At 38.7% G+C, this 19,042-nt stretch overlaps 1 protein-coding gene across 1 annotated transcript in view; it reads right to left on the minus strand.

Moving 5' to 3' along the window:
- Window positions 1-1,924: 1,924 nt before the first annotated feature.
- The window catches only part of Ap4e1 (adaptor related protein complex 4 subunit epsilon 1), a 60,479-nt gene continuing 43,361 nt past the window's right edge, over window positions 1,925-19,042 (minus strand). The window contains exons 16-21 of the mRNA XM_027421915.2: window positions 18,556-18,679; window positions 10,727-10,985; window positions 9,128-9,649; window positions 6,808-6,998; window positions 4,913-5,070; window positions 1,925-3,289 (exon numbers count right to left, since the gene is read on the minus strand). Of these exons, the coding sequence (XP_027277716.1) occupies window positions 3,129-3,289; window positions 4,913-5,070; window positions 6,808-6,998; window positions 9,128-9,649; window positions 10,727-10,985; window positions 18,556-18,679 (1,415 nt within the window). The 3' untranslated portion in view covers window positions 1,925-3,128. The remainder of the gene's footprint in view (window positions 3,290-4,912; window positions 5,071-6,807; window positions 6,999-9,127; window positions 9,650-10,726; window positions 10,986-18,555; window positions 18,680-19,042) is intronic.

Here is a 19,042-nt window from a genome sequence, read left to right on the forward strand (position 1 = left end):
ACAAGCCTAAGCTATCGGCCGAGCATTTATAGCAATAAGTCTCTGTGTGGTTATTTGGGAACTGGCTGGCAGGATAGAAAAGTCCACCTACACTCCACCACCACCTGGCTAAGTCATATTCTTAAAAAAGTTAAATAATAAGATATCGAGGAAGAAACCTGATCTTGACCTCTGGCCTCTGAAACACGAGCACTTACATGATTATACACACACAGCCACACAAATATGTATATACAACACACATGCAAGAACATAAATACAAGTAACATTATGCAGGTTTTATGTATTTAGGAATATATATATATATACATATATATAATAATTTTCATCTACTTAAATTATAAAGAAGATATAGACCCAAAAGGCATAGATACATTTTTTATTATACATTCAATTGAAGTTTTTTAAATTACAGAGTTCAATGCCAAAACAAAGTAAAAAAATGCATATTAAGTTGCTATTCATTTGCATTGTCCTGTCCTAAGATTTTGACAAGGAAAACAGCCTAGACGCATGAATAGATTCAGTGCACTTTTAGTGGCTTACCATGCGACAAAGACCATGTTTATCCATAGAAAATAAGATAAAAGAACCAACAGTAAAATGAAAGTAAAATACTGCATTTTTACACAATCAGTTTGGAAGATTTTAGAAGAATGTTATTAATGCTCACCTGCAGAGCATATGCTGTGTTTGGCAAGCTTGACACATTAGCTCTCATTAACTGCTCAGCTTCTCCTATGGTTTCTCTAGCAGGACTAACACAGGGCTTCACCCCCAAGTAGCTCTTCTACTGACCTTCTAGGGTGAGTCTTGAGGAGCCCGGACATTTCCTTTAGCTGCTCTCAATGCTCTTTCTGTTTTCCTTTATTTGTCCCCAACCTCATACCTGCTACCATTCCATCCTCAGTAAAGATGCCTAGTGCAAAGCAAGCAGCCCTTTTTCTCCCAAGTGTTACCCTCATTGGCTGAACTGTGATTATAAAGTAAAGAGACTAGATCTAAAATTCTCCCTACTTTATGATCATATCCCCTACAAGGCAAAAAGGTTGATGATGTCAGATTCAGAACATAATCCAATGAGTTTAGATAGAATATATACTGGTTTCAAGTTTTTAAATATATATTCTTTTCTATTATAATTATTAGTTTTCAAAATCATAAATGCTGTAAACATCATATTAAACATTTCAGTAGAAACCCTGTTACCTTACATTTTATTTAGTGAGTTCAGAAAGAACAAAAGTGACTCTATATTGCTTTTGGCAGATCTAAAATTATCCCTGAACTCCAAACCTACCATTTACACATGCACTATCGGACAGTTTCATAGGTCAAGCATGTCTCATGACAATTACTGCTGTTCTCATAAATACCTTGTAACAAAGCAGCAAAAAAAAAAAAAAAAAAAAAAAAAAACCAAAACAAAACAAAGAAACCTATGCTCTCTTGGGACAGTTGTCCCTATAGCCAACATGGGGGACACTGCCCCATAACCAACCCAACCTCGGTGACCACATAAACACCTGGAAGAATAAGCAAGAAGGAGAATCTCCTATACCAAACGCTGCCCTGCTCTGCCAAAGTGAGAGTGAGGCTAAGTAAGGCGCAGGGAAGGCTGCTGAGAGGCAACAATAAAAAGGAAGTTAATGAAGCTGGCTACTTCAGAATTCCTTTAAAATGAAAGTGCTGAGTCCGATTATTTATCTGGTTTTCTACCCAATAAAAAGGAAATTCTAGTCACCCATCACTCTTTTAGCAAGGTCTAACCACATGTTTTTATTTACTTAGTTATTCATTTATTTAAGTTTGGTAGGATTTGGGGGGAGGGGGGTTTCGACAGGTTTTCTCTGTGTAGCTCTGGCTGTTCTGGAACTTGCTCTGTAGACCAGGCTGGACTTGAACTCACAGAGCTCCTATTGTCTCTGCCTCCAGAGGGCTGGGATTAAAAGTGTGTGCCACCACCACCCAGCTAACTGCATATTTTTAAAAGAGAAATTAACAAAATGTTACATTTTAAAATGAAATAACTGAAAAATGAAAAACACTACATTTGTTTTGCTCTAGTTACAGATGACTGAGATCTACTAGCTCAGTAGAACCCTCTTTGCATCTTTATTGGCAAGTATTGAGATAACCCAGAGTGCTTGACCAGGGTGCTAACCAGTCCTACCAGTCCTAGAATAATTAACATAATGACTTAAAGTTGTATTACCTGAATAGTTTCAATGGTGAAGTACCAGAAAGGGTAAAATAAATATTTTCCACAGCACCATAAGTTTTTTTTTATATAAAATACTATTTCAGTTAATAAACAATCTTAAGATTTTGGCCCATCATATATACTAGGCACAACATCTTCTTTTACTAACAGAGGCCTTATACACACAAATATAACATGAAAATGATATATTTACATGGTTACTACTGCAGTTACATCCACCGAATACAAGTAGCTTTAAAAGCCAGGAAAAATCAATTGGCCATTTATAGTATGATCACAAAATTTAATTGCCAAAAGGATCTAATAGCAAACAGATGTACTTTATGGCCAAACTACTTAAAATTAAGTATAACAAGTTAAAAAGTAAACAATGCAGATTGGATCTGCCCAATACCCAGCATGCTTATGGATCTCCTAGAACCGTCAGATTGTGCTAGGCCATCTGAGTTTAACACTGACCTTAGCAATAATTGAGAGCACAAATTTTCCCACAACAAACACCACATTCCAAGCCAATCTCATGTGTCCCTGGCATCAATGCAGAGAACTGAGTTTTGGCTTTATTAGAAATCGGTTAATGCTAGAATAAACCTACTATAAAACATTTATAACAAAATAAATATTTTCAGTTCCTCCACACTGAGTGCTATATAAATCATTAGCATTTTATAACATTAGCTTAGGTCATTTGGGGGGACCCAAACACACTGTACAATCCTGAGTAAAAAAAATTAGTGACACAGTTTCTTGGGGATCATTCTTAACAGAAATCAAGAAGAAAACACAGAAACCAAAACTTCCAATAATCCCCATTTCCATCTTGAGTACCATGAGTTCTTTTTACTTTGGTAAGTTTATAAATGTAAACCATTTATATGAAAAAGTAAAATTTAACAGAGCTTTGCTAGGATGTCTCCATCACCTTTTGACAATGACATGATAAACAGTCTGAAAGAACAGAGCAGGAGGATCGGAACCACAGGGCTACCGCATCAGCTTGCACTCGGCAGTGCAGAACGCAGGGGGTGGATGGGAGCAGCTTACATGCCAACAGCCCTTCATTCCCTACAACAGAACAAAAACGGAAAATTATTTAATAAAACAGACTTCAACAGACATTCCTCTAAGAATATCTACAAATGGACCATAAGCACATGAAAAGATGTTTGTCATCAATCACCAGAGCAATGCCAATCAAACTTATGAGATAGCATTTCATACTTGTTTGGAAGAATATATATATATTGCTGAAGATGTGGACAGATAGGAACCTTTGCTTACTAATGTGAAAAGATATATTTACTATATAAATGATCTAGTGATTTATTAAAAAAAAACCAGCAATTCCACTCTGAGTATATGATCAGAACTGAGAGCAAGAGTATCAACAGGTTTTTTCAACATTCATGTTCACAGCAGCATTGTACATATCAGACAAAAAATGCAAGTGCCCCAAGTACTTGTTAACAGGCTAGTAGTATACTATAATAATAATGATAGACAATAATAATGTCAAATAGCAGTACACTATAGTATACATAGTATAACATATACTAGTGGCATAACAATTAATCAGAAATGATAGGGTCATGTTATAACCATTAAAGGAACAGCCCATCAAGATGACATCACAAATCTAAACATATATTTCACCAAACACAGGTGCATTCCATTTGATAAAATAACTACTACTAAATCCATAACCACAGATTAAACCCAACACAGCGACTTCAATACTCTCACCAACAGCATGGTACTGCCATAAAAACAGACACATATGATACAATAGAATTGAGAACCCAGAACTCACAGCAATTTGCCTGCCTTTTTGCCTCCTGAGTGCTGAGATTAAAGGCGTACACCACCACTGCCTGGCTTTTTTTTTTTTTTTTTTTTTTTTTTTTTTGAGACAGTGTTTCTCTATGTGACCACCCTGATTATACTGAAACTAGAGCTAGCCCAGGCTGGTCTGGAACTCAGATATCCACCTGCCTGCCTCCCCCATGCTGGTGTTAAAGGAGTGCACCACCACACCCAGCATGATATTTTTCTTAAAAATCTGGAACAGAGGTACCCTGTAAAGATAGAGAACTCTGTTCTTAGATGCCATAAGGTTCTAAACCTAACTGCCAGGTGTAGAATATTATTAGTACAGCAACTGTTAACCAGGAGGCTCCAAAGGCTTCCAAAGCAATGGAGGTTGATAACATTGCTTTTGATAACGCATTATAACTAGGCAGTAAGATTATTACTGGAGACACCACACCCTTTGGATGTCTCATACTGATAAAGGTGAAACTGATCTGGAAGCTTCCTCCCTGGTGATTAGCAAATTAGCTCAGGATGCTGGGAAAGAAAAGGCAACCATGGCATTACAGTGTGGACACTGCATATGACAATATTGACCTGCCAGGCTAGATGTGTCTTCTTGACAGAGACATGACTATTTTGAGAGTCATGAATTACTTTCTGGTTGTATTTGAGGCCTACTCCACACAAATAGAGAAATGTTTAAAGTGTTAAAAAGAAAGCAAAAGCTAAACGATAGCTAATTATCTGTAATATAGTCAGGAAAACACACTTATCTTAAAGATATACAAGATAAGAATGACAGTTCTAAGAAGCATGACACCAGGAAAAAAAAAAATCCACATTCACATGGGGCTGCCTTTTCAAAATTCTACACACCTACGACGTCAACCAAATGAAGTCTCAGTTTCTGCTGCAGCTCTGTCAGGACAGAAGTCAAAGCAACCCGAGGCTCTGACATTTTTATAGTTTGCTTCACATCATTTGCAAAGGACAACCAGAGTTTGCCAAAGTCTTCAGTTGAGATCTTTAATGGTCTGAAAATAATTTTAAAAATTAGTTTATGTTGTTAAGAATACAATGATGCTGAACAAACACATTCCATGTAACTCATGGAAATTAAATATATTCATTATAAATCTGGGTCTCAAGAGATTTATGCTTTTAAACCAGGTATGATTAGAATGCTAAGTGTTATCTTCCAACCTGATGTTACTACAGCAGAAAATATTAAATGGAACATTTCCTTCCAATAACTCATTCAATTTTGTCTCTTTTTAGATATTAATCCCTCCAACAGGATTTTACCAAATAACTTAATAAATTCTCAAATATAAATTACTCTATCATGTGTACGCTGGATTTGGGGAATAATGAAATTTCTGTCAAAGTGATATATAAGAGAATCAATATAAAGAACTTTAAATGAATTAGTCCAAGAACTAACTTATGGCTCTGTCAACACACACACACACACACACACACACACACACACACACACACACACTCTGAAATTATTATGTTACATGAATGCCAGGAATATCTAGGGGGCGAATTATAGACAACTTATATATTCTATTTATATTTTAACATTTGAATTTCTGTGATAAGTACACATTGTATAGTTTTAAAAAACCTACATTTAAAGATACAGAATTATTATGAATAAAACTGTGTTACATACATATTATACTTTTTCAAGATACAAAATAAGGGTGGAAGGGGGTTGAGACTTAAATTGTAGCCCAGGCTGGCCTAGAACTCACGATGCAGCCTAGTAATGCTCGAACAGGTGGCAATCCTCCTGCCTCAGCCTTCGGACTGCTGGGATTATAAGCATGAGCCACCATGTCTGGTTTATAAGAATACAAGGTTTTTAAACCGGGCAGTGGTGGCATACGCCTTTAATCCCAGCACTCAGGAGGCAGAGGCAGGTGGATCTCTGTAGCGGCATCTTGCATTGCCAGTGAAGTTGCGGTAGTGGCCACATCTTAGGTTGTGGCCTCAGGTGTGCAGACATGACCCCTTATAAGGAAGAGGAGGGGCTGGCTTGCTCTCTTGGGAGTGGTCAGAGTATCGGAAGGGCAGAGACTGCATCTTCTGGAGCAGGGAGACTGAGGCGGTCATTTACTATTGTTTGTGTAAGTTCTTCCCTGTTTATCGTTTATCTTGGGTCTTGTGGACTCATTTAAACTCCACCTTCAGATCTCTGTAAGTTCAAGGCCAGCCTTGTCTACAAAGTGAGGACCAGGACTGCCAGAGCTACACAAAGAAACCCTGTCTCCAAAACTGTGTTACATACATATTGTACTTTTTCAAGATACGAAATAAGGGTGGAAGGGGGTTGAGACTTAAATTGTAGCCCAGGCTGGCCTAGAACTCACGATGCAGCCTAGTAATGCTCGAACAGGTGGCAGTGACCTGTTCAAACCAAACCAAACACCCCCAAGGTTTTAAAAATATTATTTATGTGTATGTAGTATGTGTTTGTGCATGAATATGTGCGTGTGTATGCAAGTACTCCACAGACGCTAGTGGTACTGGATCTTCTGGAGCTGGAGTTACAAACAGTTGTAAGCCACACGTATACATGCCAGGAACCAACCTCTAGTCCTCCGGAAGCTTCAGAAGCTACTGAGTGAGTCATCTCTATAACCCAAGACTGTCTAATATTTAATTCTTATACTCCCTAAGAGCTAGGATAGTATCTCTAGCTAGAAAAAAAGGGATGGGGCATAATGGATGAATAATTTAAGCATGCCAAAAATATTTACCTAATAAAATCTAATAAGGATAAGTTCATGGAAAATTCCAACTGAAAAAAATGTGTATCCATCATCTGATAATTTACAAAACCAGAGAGAGTCCCCTCTACTGACGGGCTTTCCATCTGCACACCATACTGAAAGGATTTGCTGCTTTCTGTTTCCATCCCAGGTAGAAAGCATCCAGGCTGCTCAATGATCTGAAAATGAAAGTAATAAAAACACTGAAGAAAGCATCAATATAGTGTTATATGGATAACAAACTTCCATGTAAGTGATAAAGTACTAAAGCACATGTGAGAAACAGACACACTACATCATGAAAACAATGAACAGCCAGGTGGTGTCGGTGGTGCACTCCTTTAACCCCAGCATCTGGGAGGCAGAGACAGGAGGATCTCTGAGTTTGAGGCCAGCCTGGTCTACAGACTGAATTCCAGGGCAGCCAGGACTACACAGAGGAAACTCTATATTGAAAAACAAAAACAGGGGCTGGAGAGATGGCTCAGAGGTTAAGAGCACTGACTGCTCTTCCAGAGGTCCTGAGTTCAATTCCCAGCAACCACATGGTGGCTCACAACCATCAGTTATGAGATCCAGTGCCCTCTTCTGGTGTACAGATATACATGGAAGCAGAATGTTGTATACATAATAAATAAAATCTTTAAAACAAAAACAAAGCAAACAAACAAACCAAAAACAAAACACCAAACAACAAAAAATTCACTAAATCAGGTAAATAATGCTGCATAAGTCAAAATTATGTAACAGCTTAGTATTACAGCTAAAACCAGTGTCTGTATTTTTAAGGTTACTAAATTCTAATCTGGCACCAGAACTCTTTCATGCAGTGTTGGGGAACTCAACCCAGTGTCTGTGTGTTAGGCAAGCACTCTTCCATAGCTCCTACCACCAGATTCTCCTTCTCCTTCTCCTTCTCCTCCTCCTCCTCCTCCTCTTCTTCCGAGACAGGATTTCTTGATGTAGCCCAAGAACTACTGTCCCAGAACTCAACCAGGATGGCCTCAAACTCACAGAGATCTGTATGTCTGTCTCCTAAGTGCTGGGAGTATACCACTATTGCCGGGCTATCACCAGATTCTTAAGCTAAAAGATTTATAACAATCATAAAGTTGCCTTCCATTCTCTCTCTCCATTCCTACTCAACTCTCCTAATTGAATTCAGGCAGATTTTTCGTTTGTTTATTTTTTAAATTTTGCAAGTAAATCTGCTACATGTTTGTACTCAAGAATTGCTGGCCTGATCAATGGCCCATACAATAACTCATTCAACATACTGTAGCTCACAAAAAGGAATGGCTAGCTTTCTGACACATGCCTGTCAAATGTTACAACTGTGCAACAACACTTACAACAATGCAGACAACAAAGTTTCAGAAGTTATCATAGCTCCCTTTTGGAGCTATGGAAGAGTATTGAGTATAAAATAAGAAATCAAGCTGGGCGTTGGTGGCACACGCCTTTAATTCTAGCACTCTGGAGGCAGAGGAAGGTAGATCTTTGTGAGTTCAAGACCAGTCTGGTCTACAAGAGCTAGTTCCAGGACAGCCTCCAAAAAAAAAAAAGCCAAACCAAAACAACAACAAAAAACCCAAAGAAATCAGAGAGAGAAAGAAGGAGACTCTATGTTTACCCCCTTAATATTCTTTTTTCTTAATGCTCTATTTGGTTCTGTTAAATAATCTGAAATGTTAATTTCAGTGAATATGAATACAAGAGTAAATGCAGCACTTAGAAAACATTTGAAGAGAGATCATAGAATAAAACCTGGAAATACTAAGAACACAGGATATGCATTTAATGCTATAAGCATTCTAAAGATATCACCTAGTCAAATCTTTGCAGGAACACAATGTTAATACACTTGCTTTCAACACAAAGAAACAGGTAAAAGCAGCTAAGGAACCTGACCATGTAACATGGCAAGTAAGGCACAGAAGCAAGACTCAAATCAAAGCAGTGTAAGAAGCCTGCATTCTTTGTTAGCTTTTGGGGTTTTGAGACAAGGTCTCACTTTGTAGCTCTGGGTGTCCTGGAACTCACAGAGCTTCTCCTGCCTCTGTTCCTGAGTTCTGGGTTTAAAGGTGTGCACCACCTACATTCTTCATTATGCTCTACAGAAACTCACTTTATATAATACCCATGGCCTTCTCAAATACAGTATTATTGGGTTCCTTTGCTCTTTATCCTGTTTTAAGGAAGAAAGGAGGATATGGAACAAATTCATAAAGTAATGGAGGCAGAGGCAGAAACACGAAATATACATTATTTACTTGAGGCAGACGAGATAGGTTATCTGTTGTCTTACCTTGAGGTTTTCCACAGGAAAGATTTCTAACTTAGCATCTGTCAACTCTGAACCAGTCTTACTAGTGACGGACCAGATCATCAATAAACAATCATCCTTCCAGATTTTGTAAGAAGACACTGACACTGAGTCATTACTACAGATTTCCATGACACTCGAATGCCCACACTCAGGAGTTTCTTCCAATAATGAAGCTGCAGTTGAAGGTGCAGAGGATGCAGGGGGGTGAAAAACTTCCATGTTGTTACCAGCAAACAAAGAAGGTGCAGGCGAGCTGACACTTGAGAGTTTTTCAACTGAGGGCAGCTCTGCAAGAGACTCAGAACCCAAGAGCTCAGAATTGAGTTCAGTGTCTCTTGTCTCCAAAGTACTCAGACAGTCATCTTCCCCATGGGCCACATCTGAGACAGAGCTAAGGATGGAGGAGGCAGGGTTATGAATACTGGGGGTCTTGTCACTTTGGGCTACCTTGAATTTTGATTTCCTCTTGAACTTGTGAGACACGACGTCTGCTTTTCCCAACTAAAATAAAATATAATAATATAAAAAGAAACTATTTTACTAGTCACGAGCTTTAATTATCTTCTATAATTTCAAATAAACAATATATTACCACTAAGAATCTGTAAAGCAAAGATTGACAAAATTCAGATGGGTAAAATGTAAAATCCTAAAATTCTTAAAGCTATCAGCTAAACTTTACTTCTGACTCAAAAAACATGAACTGCCAGGCATGATGGCACACACCTTTAACCCCAGCTCTTGGAAGGCAAAGGCAAGCAGATCTCTGTGAGTTTGAGGTAACCTGGTCTGCAGAGGACAGCCAGGGTAGTCACACAGAGAAAAATCTGTCTTGAAAAACCAAAACCAAAACAAACAAAACAAAAAAACCCACATTTAAAAACCACAAACTTAGAAAAGGAAATAAAATAATGTCAAAACTCAGTTGAATAGTTTTAAAAATTATGTTGTTTGGTATCCTTTACTACATTACAAAATCAGACAACCTAGCTATGTTTTTGTTTCCAGAGCTGTATTATAGAATCCAAAGTTACCCTGACTACAAAGAGGACCTAAGTGTGTTTTAATAATCTATAAAAACTGTGATCCCAGGGTCCATGTTAGTAAGCAGAGCAGAAAAATTGGTTTGACCTCAAAAACCAAATGTCAGAGGCTGACCAGGAAATACAGCAGGAAAACATTCCATAACTAGTTATGGTTACCAAACTTGTTACCACTGATCCAAGTGAAGAGCAGTCTGATAAGGTCTATGCAAGCAGAGCCCACAGACAGACCACTATTACTGACAACCTGCAGTCAAGCCCCCTGTCCTCATAGAATTTTCTCACCCACCCAAGTCATTCCTGTTAATTATGTGGACCCCGGCCCTGTGTTAGCAGACTAGACTTCAGAGAATAACTTATTCAAGAGGACTGGATGCTGTCACTCCAGTGTTATAAAAACTATGTCATTGGTAGCCCTAGATCTAAAAGATGATAGTTATGAGAGCTATAGGAGGCATTTCCCACCATGTATAGATGAAATCCAGTCCTTGCTACCAGCAGAGATCAGAGATGCTTTCAGGAATATAAAACTTACCAAATTGATTGTATTTTCTGGTCCAAGCCCAACAAATAATGAGGATGCCAACAACTGCTTTTCTTTCTCCTCTGCAGACTGGGTAAGGCCTGGAGCTTGGTCCTTTCTGGTTGTGGCAAGGTCAACATTCTCCATTGTTGCACGCTCTGCAGGAACATGTGGCATTTCTGTTTTATCGCCAGTTCCACTCTCCTTTTTGGGGAGATAGCCCTCTTTGCCCCATAATTTCTTCACACCTTCCAGCTTCAAGCTACTTGTCCTAGGAGATTAAGAAAGCAAGCCAATTTAAATAATTGCTGCCTAGGTGGAACCTTGATGCATTTTTTTCAAAACACATTATGCTATGGCCTTTTAACAAACAGCTTTCATGTTAATTTTATAGGCCAGAAGGAAACCTAGATTTATTTATTTATTTTTTGAGACAGAGTTTATCTGTGTAACAGTACTGGCTGTCCTGGGACTCACTTTGTAGACCAGGTTGGCCTTGAACTCACAGAGATCCACCCGCCTCTGCCTCCCAGAAACCTAGATTTTTAAAATTTACTTTCCTTAGAGCCAACTTCCCCCTTCCCTCTGGCAAAATAACTTAGAGCACCAGAACTCTAGATCTGGTTAAACATCTCAGATCATTTAATTTCTTGAGTAATTTAACAAAAGAAGAGAAGGGCTGTGGACCCATTCCTCTACTTACTGTTCAAGGACACCTTGCCTTTAACTCTGATGGCCAAGATTTAAGATCTTAGCCATATAACAAGATCCAACCTTGATCATAAAATACTAATTCATAGGCACAAATTCATTTTAAAATCCACTGAAAGCGAAACATTCAAATACATACCAATATATAAATTTGTTTCTAATCCAAAATGTTTTATTAATATGAGCACTAACTACATGTTTGATTTTTATGAAAATGATATAAAGATTAGCCTGGAAAAAACTCAGAAACTCTTCTTTGTATTTTTTATTACATTTACTTATTTATTTATATACCATATTTTTATTTAGGTGCCACAGGCCATGTGTGGAGGCCAGAGGACAATTTGCAGGAGTCAGTTCTGTCCTTCTACCTAGTGGGGCCTGGAGACTGAACTTAGGCTGTTAGGTTACCTTTACCTGCTAAGACATCTGAATGGCCCAGAAGTTTTTCTTTAACTATATTTACTTATATATTTTGTGTGTGTGGGCACAAATCTACCATAAGGGTAATGAGGATGGAACTTAAATCATCAGGCAGGGTAACAAGTGCCTTAGCCACTGAGCTAACCTCACCTGCCCCAGAAACTTTTTAGTAGCTGAGATTTTTTTTAAACAACTGATTAGAAGGTAGCTGCTCAGCCCCCAAACCTAAAGATAATATATAGGCAAAATAAATAAACAAAAAAAAATAGGATCAAATTAAGCATGTGAACTCAGGGCTAGAGAGGTAGCTTAGTGGTTAAGAGCACTGGCTGCTTTTCCAGAGGACCCAGATTTAATTCTCAGCACCCACATGGTAGCTTAAAACCAAATGTAACTCTAGTTCCAGAAGATTCAATACCCTCTTCTGGCATCTGTGGGCACCAGGCATTCACACAGTACACAGACATACACTCGGAAAAATTATCCACACACTTAAACATTTTTAAAAATTTAAATAGAATATGGATTCACATAACGTCACCAAAGTTACAGATGAGTCCACTTGTTCACAGTGACTAATTCAGCCATTGGTACTGATTGAAACAGCCAAAAATTACCCCTTTAGATCTTTATATGTAAAAGCCCATATATCTGTTAATTAACTCAAATGCAACCATTTCACAATGCAAATGTATATCATCATATTGAACACTTTCCATATATACTACTTCCATTGCCAGTCACGTCTTAACAAGCTGGGGTGGGGGAGAACGCCCAACAATTTTAAAGTAGACAATTTTAAAACTACATGTCCTTTTGCATCTTGGCTCATTTAGGCATTACTGTCATGATACAAAGTAACACTTAAGATTTATACTATAAATTAGTATACTAATATTATATATTAGTCTTAATATATTATTAGTATTACTAATTAGTATTACTAATAAATATACTATTAATATAAATACTATATATTAGTCTTAAAGATCCAAAAATATTTATATTGATTTTTAAAAGTTTTTAAAAATTGCATATATTTATTTATTGTGTGTGTGTACACACAGCAGACGTGTGGAGGTCAGTACTCTGTTTCGAACTTATGGGTTCTGGGCATTAACCTCAGGTCATCAGACTCGGCAAGTACCTTTACCCGATGATCCACCCTGCCAGCCTTAGACTGGTTATTATTCTCTGTGATCTTTTGGGACCATGACTATTTTGTTTTATAGGTGATTATATTTCATATTGAGTAAAAAGGTAATACTATTAAACTGTGCATGGATGAAATGAAAAAATGATCTAATAAAGAATATAATCGCCGGGCGGTGGTGGCACAGGCCTTTAATCCCAGCACTCGAGAGGCAGAGGCAGGAGGATCTCTATGAGTTCAAGACCAGCCTGGTCTACAGAGTGAGTTCTGGGACAGCCTCTAAAGCCACAGAGAAACCCTGTCTCAAAAAACCAAAAAAAAAAAAAAAAAGGATACAATGATTGAGCTGGGCGTTAGTGGCACACACCTTTACTCCCAGCACTTGGGGAGCAGAGGCAGGCAGATCTCTGAGAGTTCGAGGCCAGCCTGCTCTACAGAGCAAGTTCCAGGACAGCCAAGACTGTTACACAGAGAAACCCTATCTTGAAAAAGAAAAAAAAAAAAACCTCCAAGGATTGGTTTGTTTCTCCTCACAGTTTTTAGGGAAAAGTAAGAAATCCCTTCATTCCTTTCAGGTAGTGTTCCTTTTGCCTTTCTGTTGTCAAGAGAAAATATTCTGGCCAAAAGAAGCTTATAGGAGGCAGAACTTTGTCTGGCATACAATTCCAAGTTATAGTTCACAATTGCAGCAACACAACTTGAGACAGCTGGTTAACCACACCATAGCCAGGAGCAGAAACAAATGCCCCTATGCTGACTGCTCCCTTCTTCTGCCACCCAACTTCCTCCTGCTCAAGGAATGGTATTGCATTCAATGGGCTAGGCCTTCCTATATTAATGCACAATCAAGAAAACCTCACAGATATACCCACAGGCCAGCCTGATCAACAGTGTCTCCACTGAAACTCTTCACATGTTGTAGTAAGCTGACATCTAAATCTAACCACTGCAGGTATCAAATGGTTTTTCTAAGCACTTTTAAAAGACAATTAGCAGGGGCTGGAGAGATGGCTCAGGAGTTAAGGGCACTGACTGCTCTTCCAGAGGTCCTGAGTTCAATTCCCAGTAACCACATGGTGGCTCACAACCACCTTGAATGAGATCTGGTGCCCTCTGCTGGCATACGGGCAGAAGACTGTATATACATAATAAATAAATAAAATCTTTTAAAAAAAAGAAACCTTGTCTCAAAAAAAAAAAAAAAAAAAGACAATTAGCAGTTATCTAATAAGCTCTCAGAAGAAACTGGGTGATCCTTGCCACAGGTAGATCTGAGTGGTCCTAAGAACCTGAGCATCTCTAGGATGCTCAGAAGCAGCAACTCCAGGGGATGTGTGAATACCAAAGTGGTTACACTACCTACATGTCTACTTTAACAAAAGATTTCTTTCATCTATAAGTTTGGTGCATTTCATTCTTTAAAGGCCATCAGGTACTATGCTGCCCCATTTAGACCCAGCTGTTGGAAACTTCTGTCAGGCAGAGCTCACCTCAGAACTCACCAAAGATCAAGTTCCTCCCAGTGCAACCCCTTGAGTGACTGATGACCAGAAGGGTAAAGCCTGGGCTGGGGAGGTGACACAGTGGATAGTGTTTGTCATGCAAGCATGAGGACTGGATTTTAGACCCCCAGTACCCCCACAAAAAGCAAGAGGTTCAGCTAGAAACCTTGCCTATGAAAATAAAAGAGAAAGTGATCAAGGAAGACCCCAAGGTCAAGCTCAGGCCTCCACAGTGCACCTGTACACATGTGCAGACATACGCGCGCGCGCGCGTGCGCGCGCGCGCGCACACACACACACACACACACACACACACACACACACACACACACACACACACACACACACGAAGTGTAAAGTTCTGACCACTCATTTTACTCCAGTTTAGGACAGTTCTGAAAGGGCATTCTCGCTCCAAAGCAGAAGCTGTCACTGACACAACTACCTCTTCTTTCTCTATGCACTTGTTTCTCTCCACTTCCTTCCACAGGTGCAGCTGGAAAAGGCACTCCTAGAAGCCCTGCACACCACACGCCACTGCAGAATGCATTTCACAGGCAAACGGGAGAAGGCTACAGGTGTCTACAGATTTTCCTCAGTTATTTCACCTACTACCCACCTGTTACCAACATATATCTTGTCTTGTTTTAGTCAACAATCTGAACGTGGCAATACATATATGGCCTTTTTAAACACAGGGTAAAAGTTGCTTTCTATATAAGTCATCTTTGCCTGGATTTGGAGAATATTATATAAGCCATAGTTTTTCTATATTGTGCCTTTGTATTACTTTAAATCAGACAGACCATGAAGGCACACATGTAAATTCTAGGCAAGAAATCCTCCAAAGATTATGGGTATAGTTTACCTCAGATCCAGGAATTCCCTCCTGAGGTAATGTTTAATAATAGGCTTACAAGTAAGAGATTCTAAATTGGACTTGACTTTATTATCAGCTTACCAGGGATTGTAGAAGAGCAACTATCGTACCCTGAAAGCTGATTCAATATATATATATATATATATATATATATATATATATATATATATGTTATATCCATTTTCAGTTTAAGATGCACTTAGCACTTAGGTACAGAGCAGCAGGAGGGGGCAGAATTCACTCTACCCTAGTGGTGGCTGGTACCTTCTTGCCTGAGAACTCTAGAGGCGGAAAGTCCAGGCTATGTGACTGATCCCATTCTCAGAGAAAGGAATCTCAAATTCCAAATTATTCATTAGATTAGGCTTTGTACCCTAAACCAATGAGATGAGGAATTTGAGAAGGGGCGAGTCCCAGCCTCAGGAAGATAGGAATTTCAGTCGGGACTTTTTTAAAGATTTATTTATCTTATGTATACGGATGTTTTGTTTGCATGTACATCTGCACACCAGAAGAGGCCACTGGATCCCACAGATGGCTGTGAGCTGCCATGAGGGTGCTGGGAATTGTTCATGACCTCTGGAAGATCAGCCAGTGCTCTTAAAATTGAGACTTTAAAAACCACTGTCTTGGACCAAACTAGTGTCCCAGCCATTTTTGCTTTTCCCTATGCTGGTGCCCCTTTCTGCAGAATTGTATATTTAAAAGCAATTCACTTTCATTAGTCTCTCTAATTGTTATTGTCTTCAACATTCACCCTGCAGTTACCACACAAATTCCTAATCTGAAATAATGTATGAACTGTGATCTCCTATGAAAACATCAATCTACCCTTCATGTTCTATTTCTAAGTAATAAAGTACATATAATGGACATATAAGTATAGAACTTATAAGGTCATTCCCCCCCCCCCCACACACATACACACACACACACACACTATTCATTTTGTAGACTTTCTCCCTGGATCTGGAGGGCCTCTGTCTCTACTTGCTGCTTTGTTATGTTTCAGACACTTAACAATCATCACCTCTACCATCACAAACCCACAAACCATGCCTGGAATGCCAAAATTAAATGTCTAGGAAAGAAATTAAGGATTTTAGATAAGGGAGGGAAAGGATAAAAACATAATTAGAACTCCTGCCATTTTATACATGATATTATTATTTGTTCATCATTATTCCTCTGAGAAATATTGTATAGCCACCTCATCCTATATGCTCATGCTTTCTAGGCAAGCACACTACAAATGAGCTGCATCCCCCATCAGACCTTGACTTCTTTTAAATGAAGCTCATTGACAAACGAGAAAGCCATTTTCATTGCTTAGCATGATATCAGTACACTAGTTTTGTTTGGTAAATTTACTATGAGAACCATGACAATAATTAATGGCAGCAGCAATTAGTGTGTACTGGGTTGCACTATGCTCTTCATTATACTACCTCACTTTATTAATTTCAATATGCTTCTGAAAATAATTTAGTTATATCATAAAAGTTAAAGTATACTTAACAGAATGAAAATTGGCCCCAAATACGATACATATGAACTGTGCCATCCATTTTCAAGGTGGCCAAAGAATCCCTAAAAATATTTGGTGGGGGTCATGCACATTAGTGTATTAGTGTGTGCTCTCATTCATATGTATGGAGGGGCCAGAGGACAAGTCAAATGTTTTATCCATCACTTTAAAAATTTTTTAATGATTTATTTTATGTACATTTGCCTGCATGTATGTCTGTGTAAAGGTATCAGATACACTGTAACTGGAGCTACAGACAGTTGTGAGCTGCTACGTGGGTGCAGGGAACTGAACCCAGGTCTTCTGAAAGAGCAGCCAGTGTTAACCACTGAGCCATCTCTCCAGCCCCCTTCATCTATAGCTTTTAACTTTGTTCTCTCACAACAATGACTGAATTGGAACCTGTCCTTTTGGTTAGGTTGGCTAAGCAGCAAGAATCTGTCTTCATCACCCAATACTGGGGTTATGGGCACGGATAGACATTTCAGTTTTTCATATGGGTGCTGGGATTTGAATTCAGGTCTTCTTGCTTGCATAGCAAGAGCTAAGTTCTCTCCCCCAGAGCTTCTGGAAGAATTCTGAACAAAGAACAGAGCTTCCTTAGACAAAGTCAGTCAGTCATCTTATTCAACATTCATCTCTGAAATAAGAAGATTACAAAAAAATTTCCCAGAAGCATGACATAAATAATGAGTGAAGAATATGCTTAATGCTTATCTGGTAGCTGGGCGTTGGTGGCACACGCCTTTAATCCCAGCACTCAGGAGGCAGAGACAGGCGGATCTCTGTGAGTTCGAGGCCAGACTGGTCTATACACAGAGAAATCCTGTCTTGAACCCCCCCCCAACAAAAAAACAAACAAAACTTATCTGGTATTAAGTTTCAATATGCTTCTTCAAACATTATAATCAATAATATGCATTATGTGCAAATCTGTTTATTGTTTTTAATTAGCATGTATGTGTGTCTACATGCATGAGCACACACATGCTGGCTAGAAGAGCATCGGATTCCCTGCAGCTAGAGTTACAGGCAGTTATGAACTGCCTGATCTGATGTGGGTGCTGGGAACTGATCCTCTGCAAGAACATTACAGGCTCTAAACTAATGGGCCATCTCTCCAGACCTCATGTGCAAATATTATACATGGCTTATGTTGTCTCAGAAAGCAGATAAGCTCTTTTTTTTTTTTTTTTTTTTGAGACAGGGTTTCTCTGTGTAGCTTTGGAGCCTATCCTGACACTCTCTCTGGAGACCAGGCTGGCCTCAAACTCACAGAGCCTGCCTCTGCCTCAGAGTGCTGAGATTAAAGGCGTGCGCCACCAATGCCTGGCTTTTTTTTTTTTTCCAGATAAGCTCTTAAAGTCTAAGACATGTTATATAGCATCAGAATCTTGAAAGCAATCAACAGAATCAAGTGAAACAAAATCTCACATAGAAAGTCTCTCTTAGGAACTTTTCAATGATATGAAACACAGTCATAAATATGTCTCTTCTTTTGAATTATTTGAAAATGAAAACTTCTTAGAAGGCATCCTAAAATGAGCAAATAATAATCTTGTGGACATAAGTAGAGGCAGAAAGTAAGCAGGATGCTGGAGGTAGTTAAGTTCACCAAATTCTCAAGTTAGCCAAGAAACTTACTCTTTCAGTCCCGTTTCAGCACTATTTCCAGATATATCTGAGCCCAGAGAAATGCCAGCAGGAGACTGTCGTCCAGTGAAGCCAGATGAAGAAAATGATAGTCCATATGGTTCAAAATTGAGAACTGTAATTTAGAAACAGTAACAGAGGTTCATATTTAAAACAAAGCATAAGAGTGAAATTTATGAGATTCCATTCACTACTAAAATAATTAAAAGCTGGAATCCAGCAACAATTTTCCAGAATAGAGGCTTTATGTATAATCTAATCGGACATGTACATTTTTATTTATCTTTCATTTTTTATCCTTTTCTCTCTCCTAGGAAGTTAAAAAAGAATTCAATTAGAAAAGGCAAATAAGCTGGGCAGTGGTGGCGCACACCTTTAAGAACAGCATTTGGGAGACAGAAGCAGTTTGAGGCCAGCCTGCTCTACATAGTGAGTTACAGAATAGCCAGGGCTACACAGAGAAACCCTGTCTTGAATA

The sequence above is a fragment of the Cricetulus griseus genome, chromosome 6 (genome assembly GCF_003668045.3).
Source record: "Cricetulus griseus strain 17A/GY chromosome 6, alternate assembly CriGri-PICRH-1.0, whole genome shotgun sequence".
NCBI classification, from domain to species: domain Eukaryota; kingdom Metazoa; phylum Chordata; class Mammalia; order Rodentia; family Cricetidae; genus Cricetulus; species Cricetulus griseus.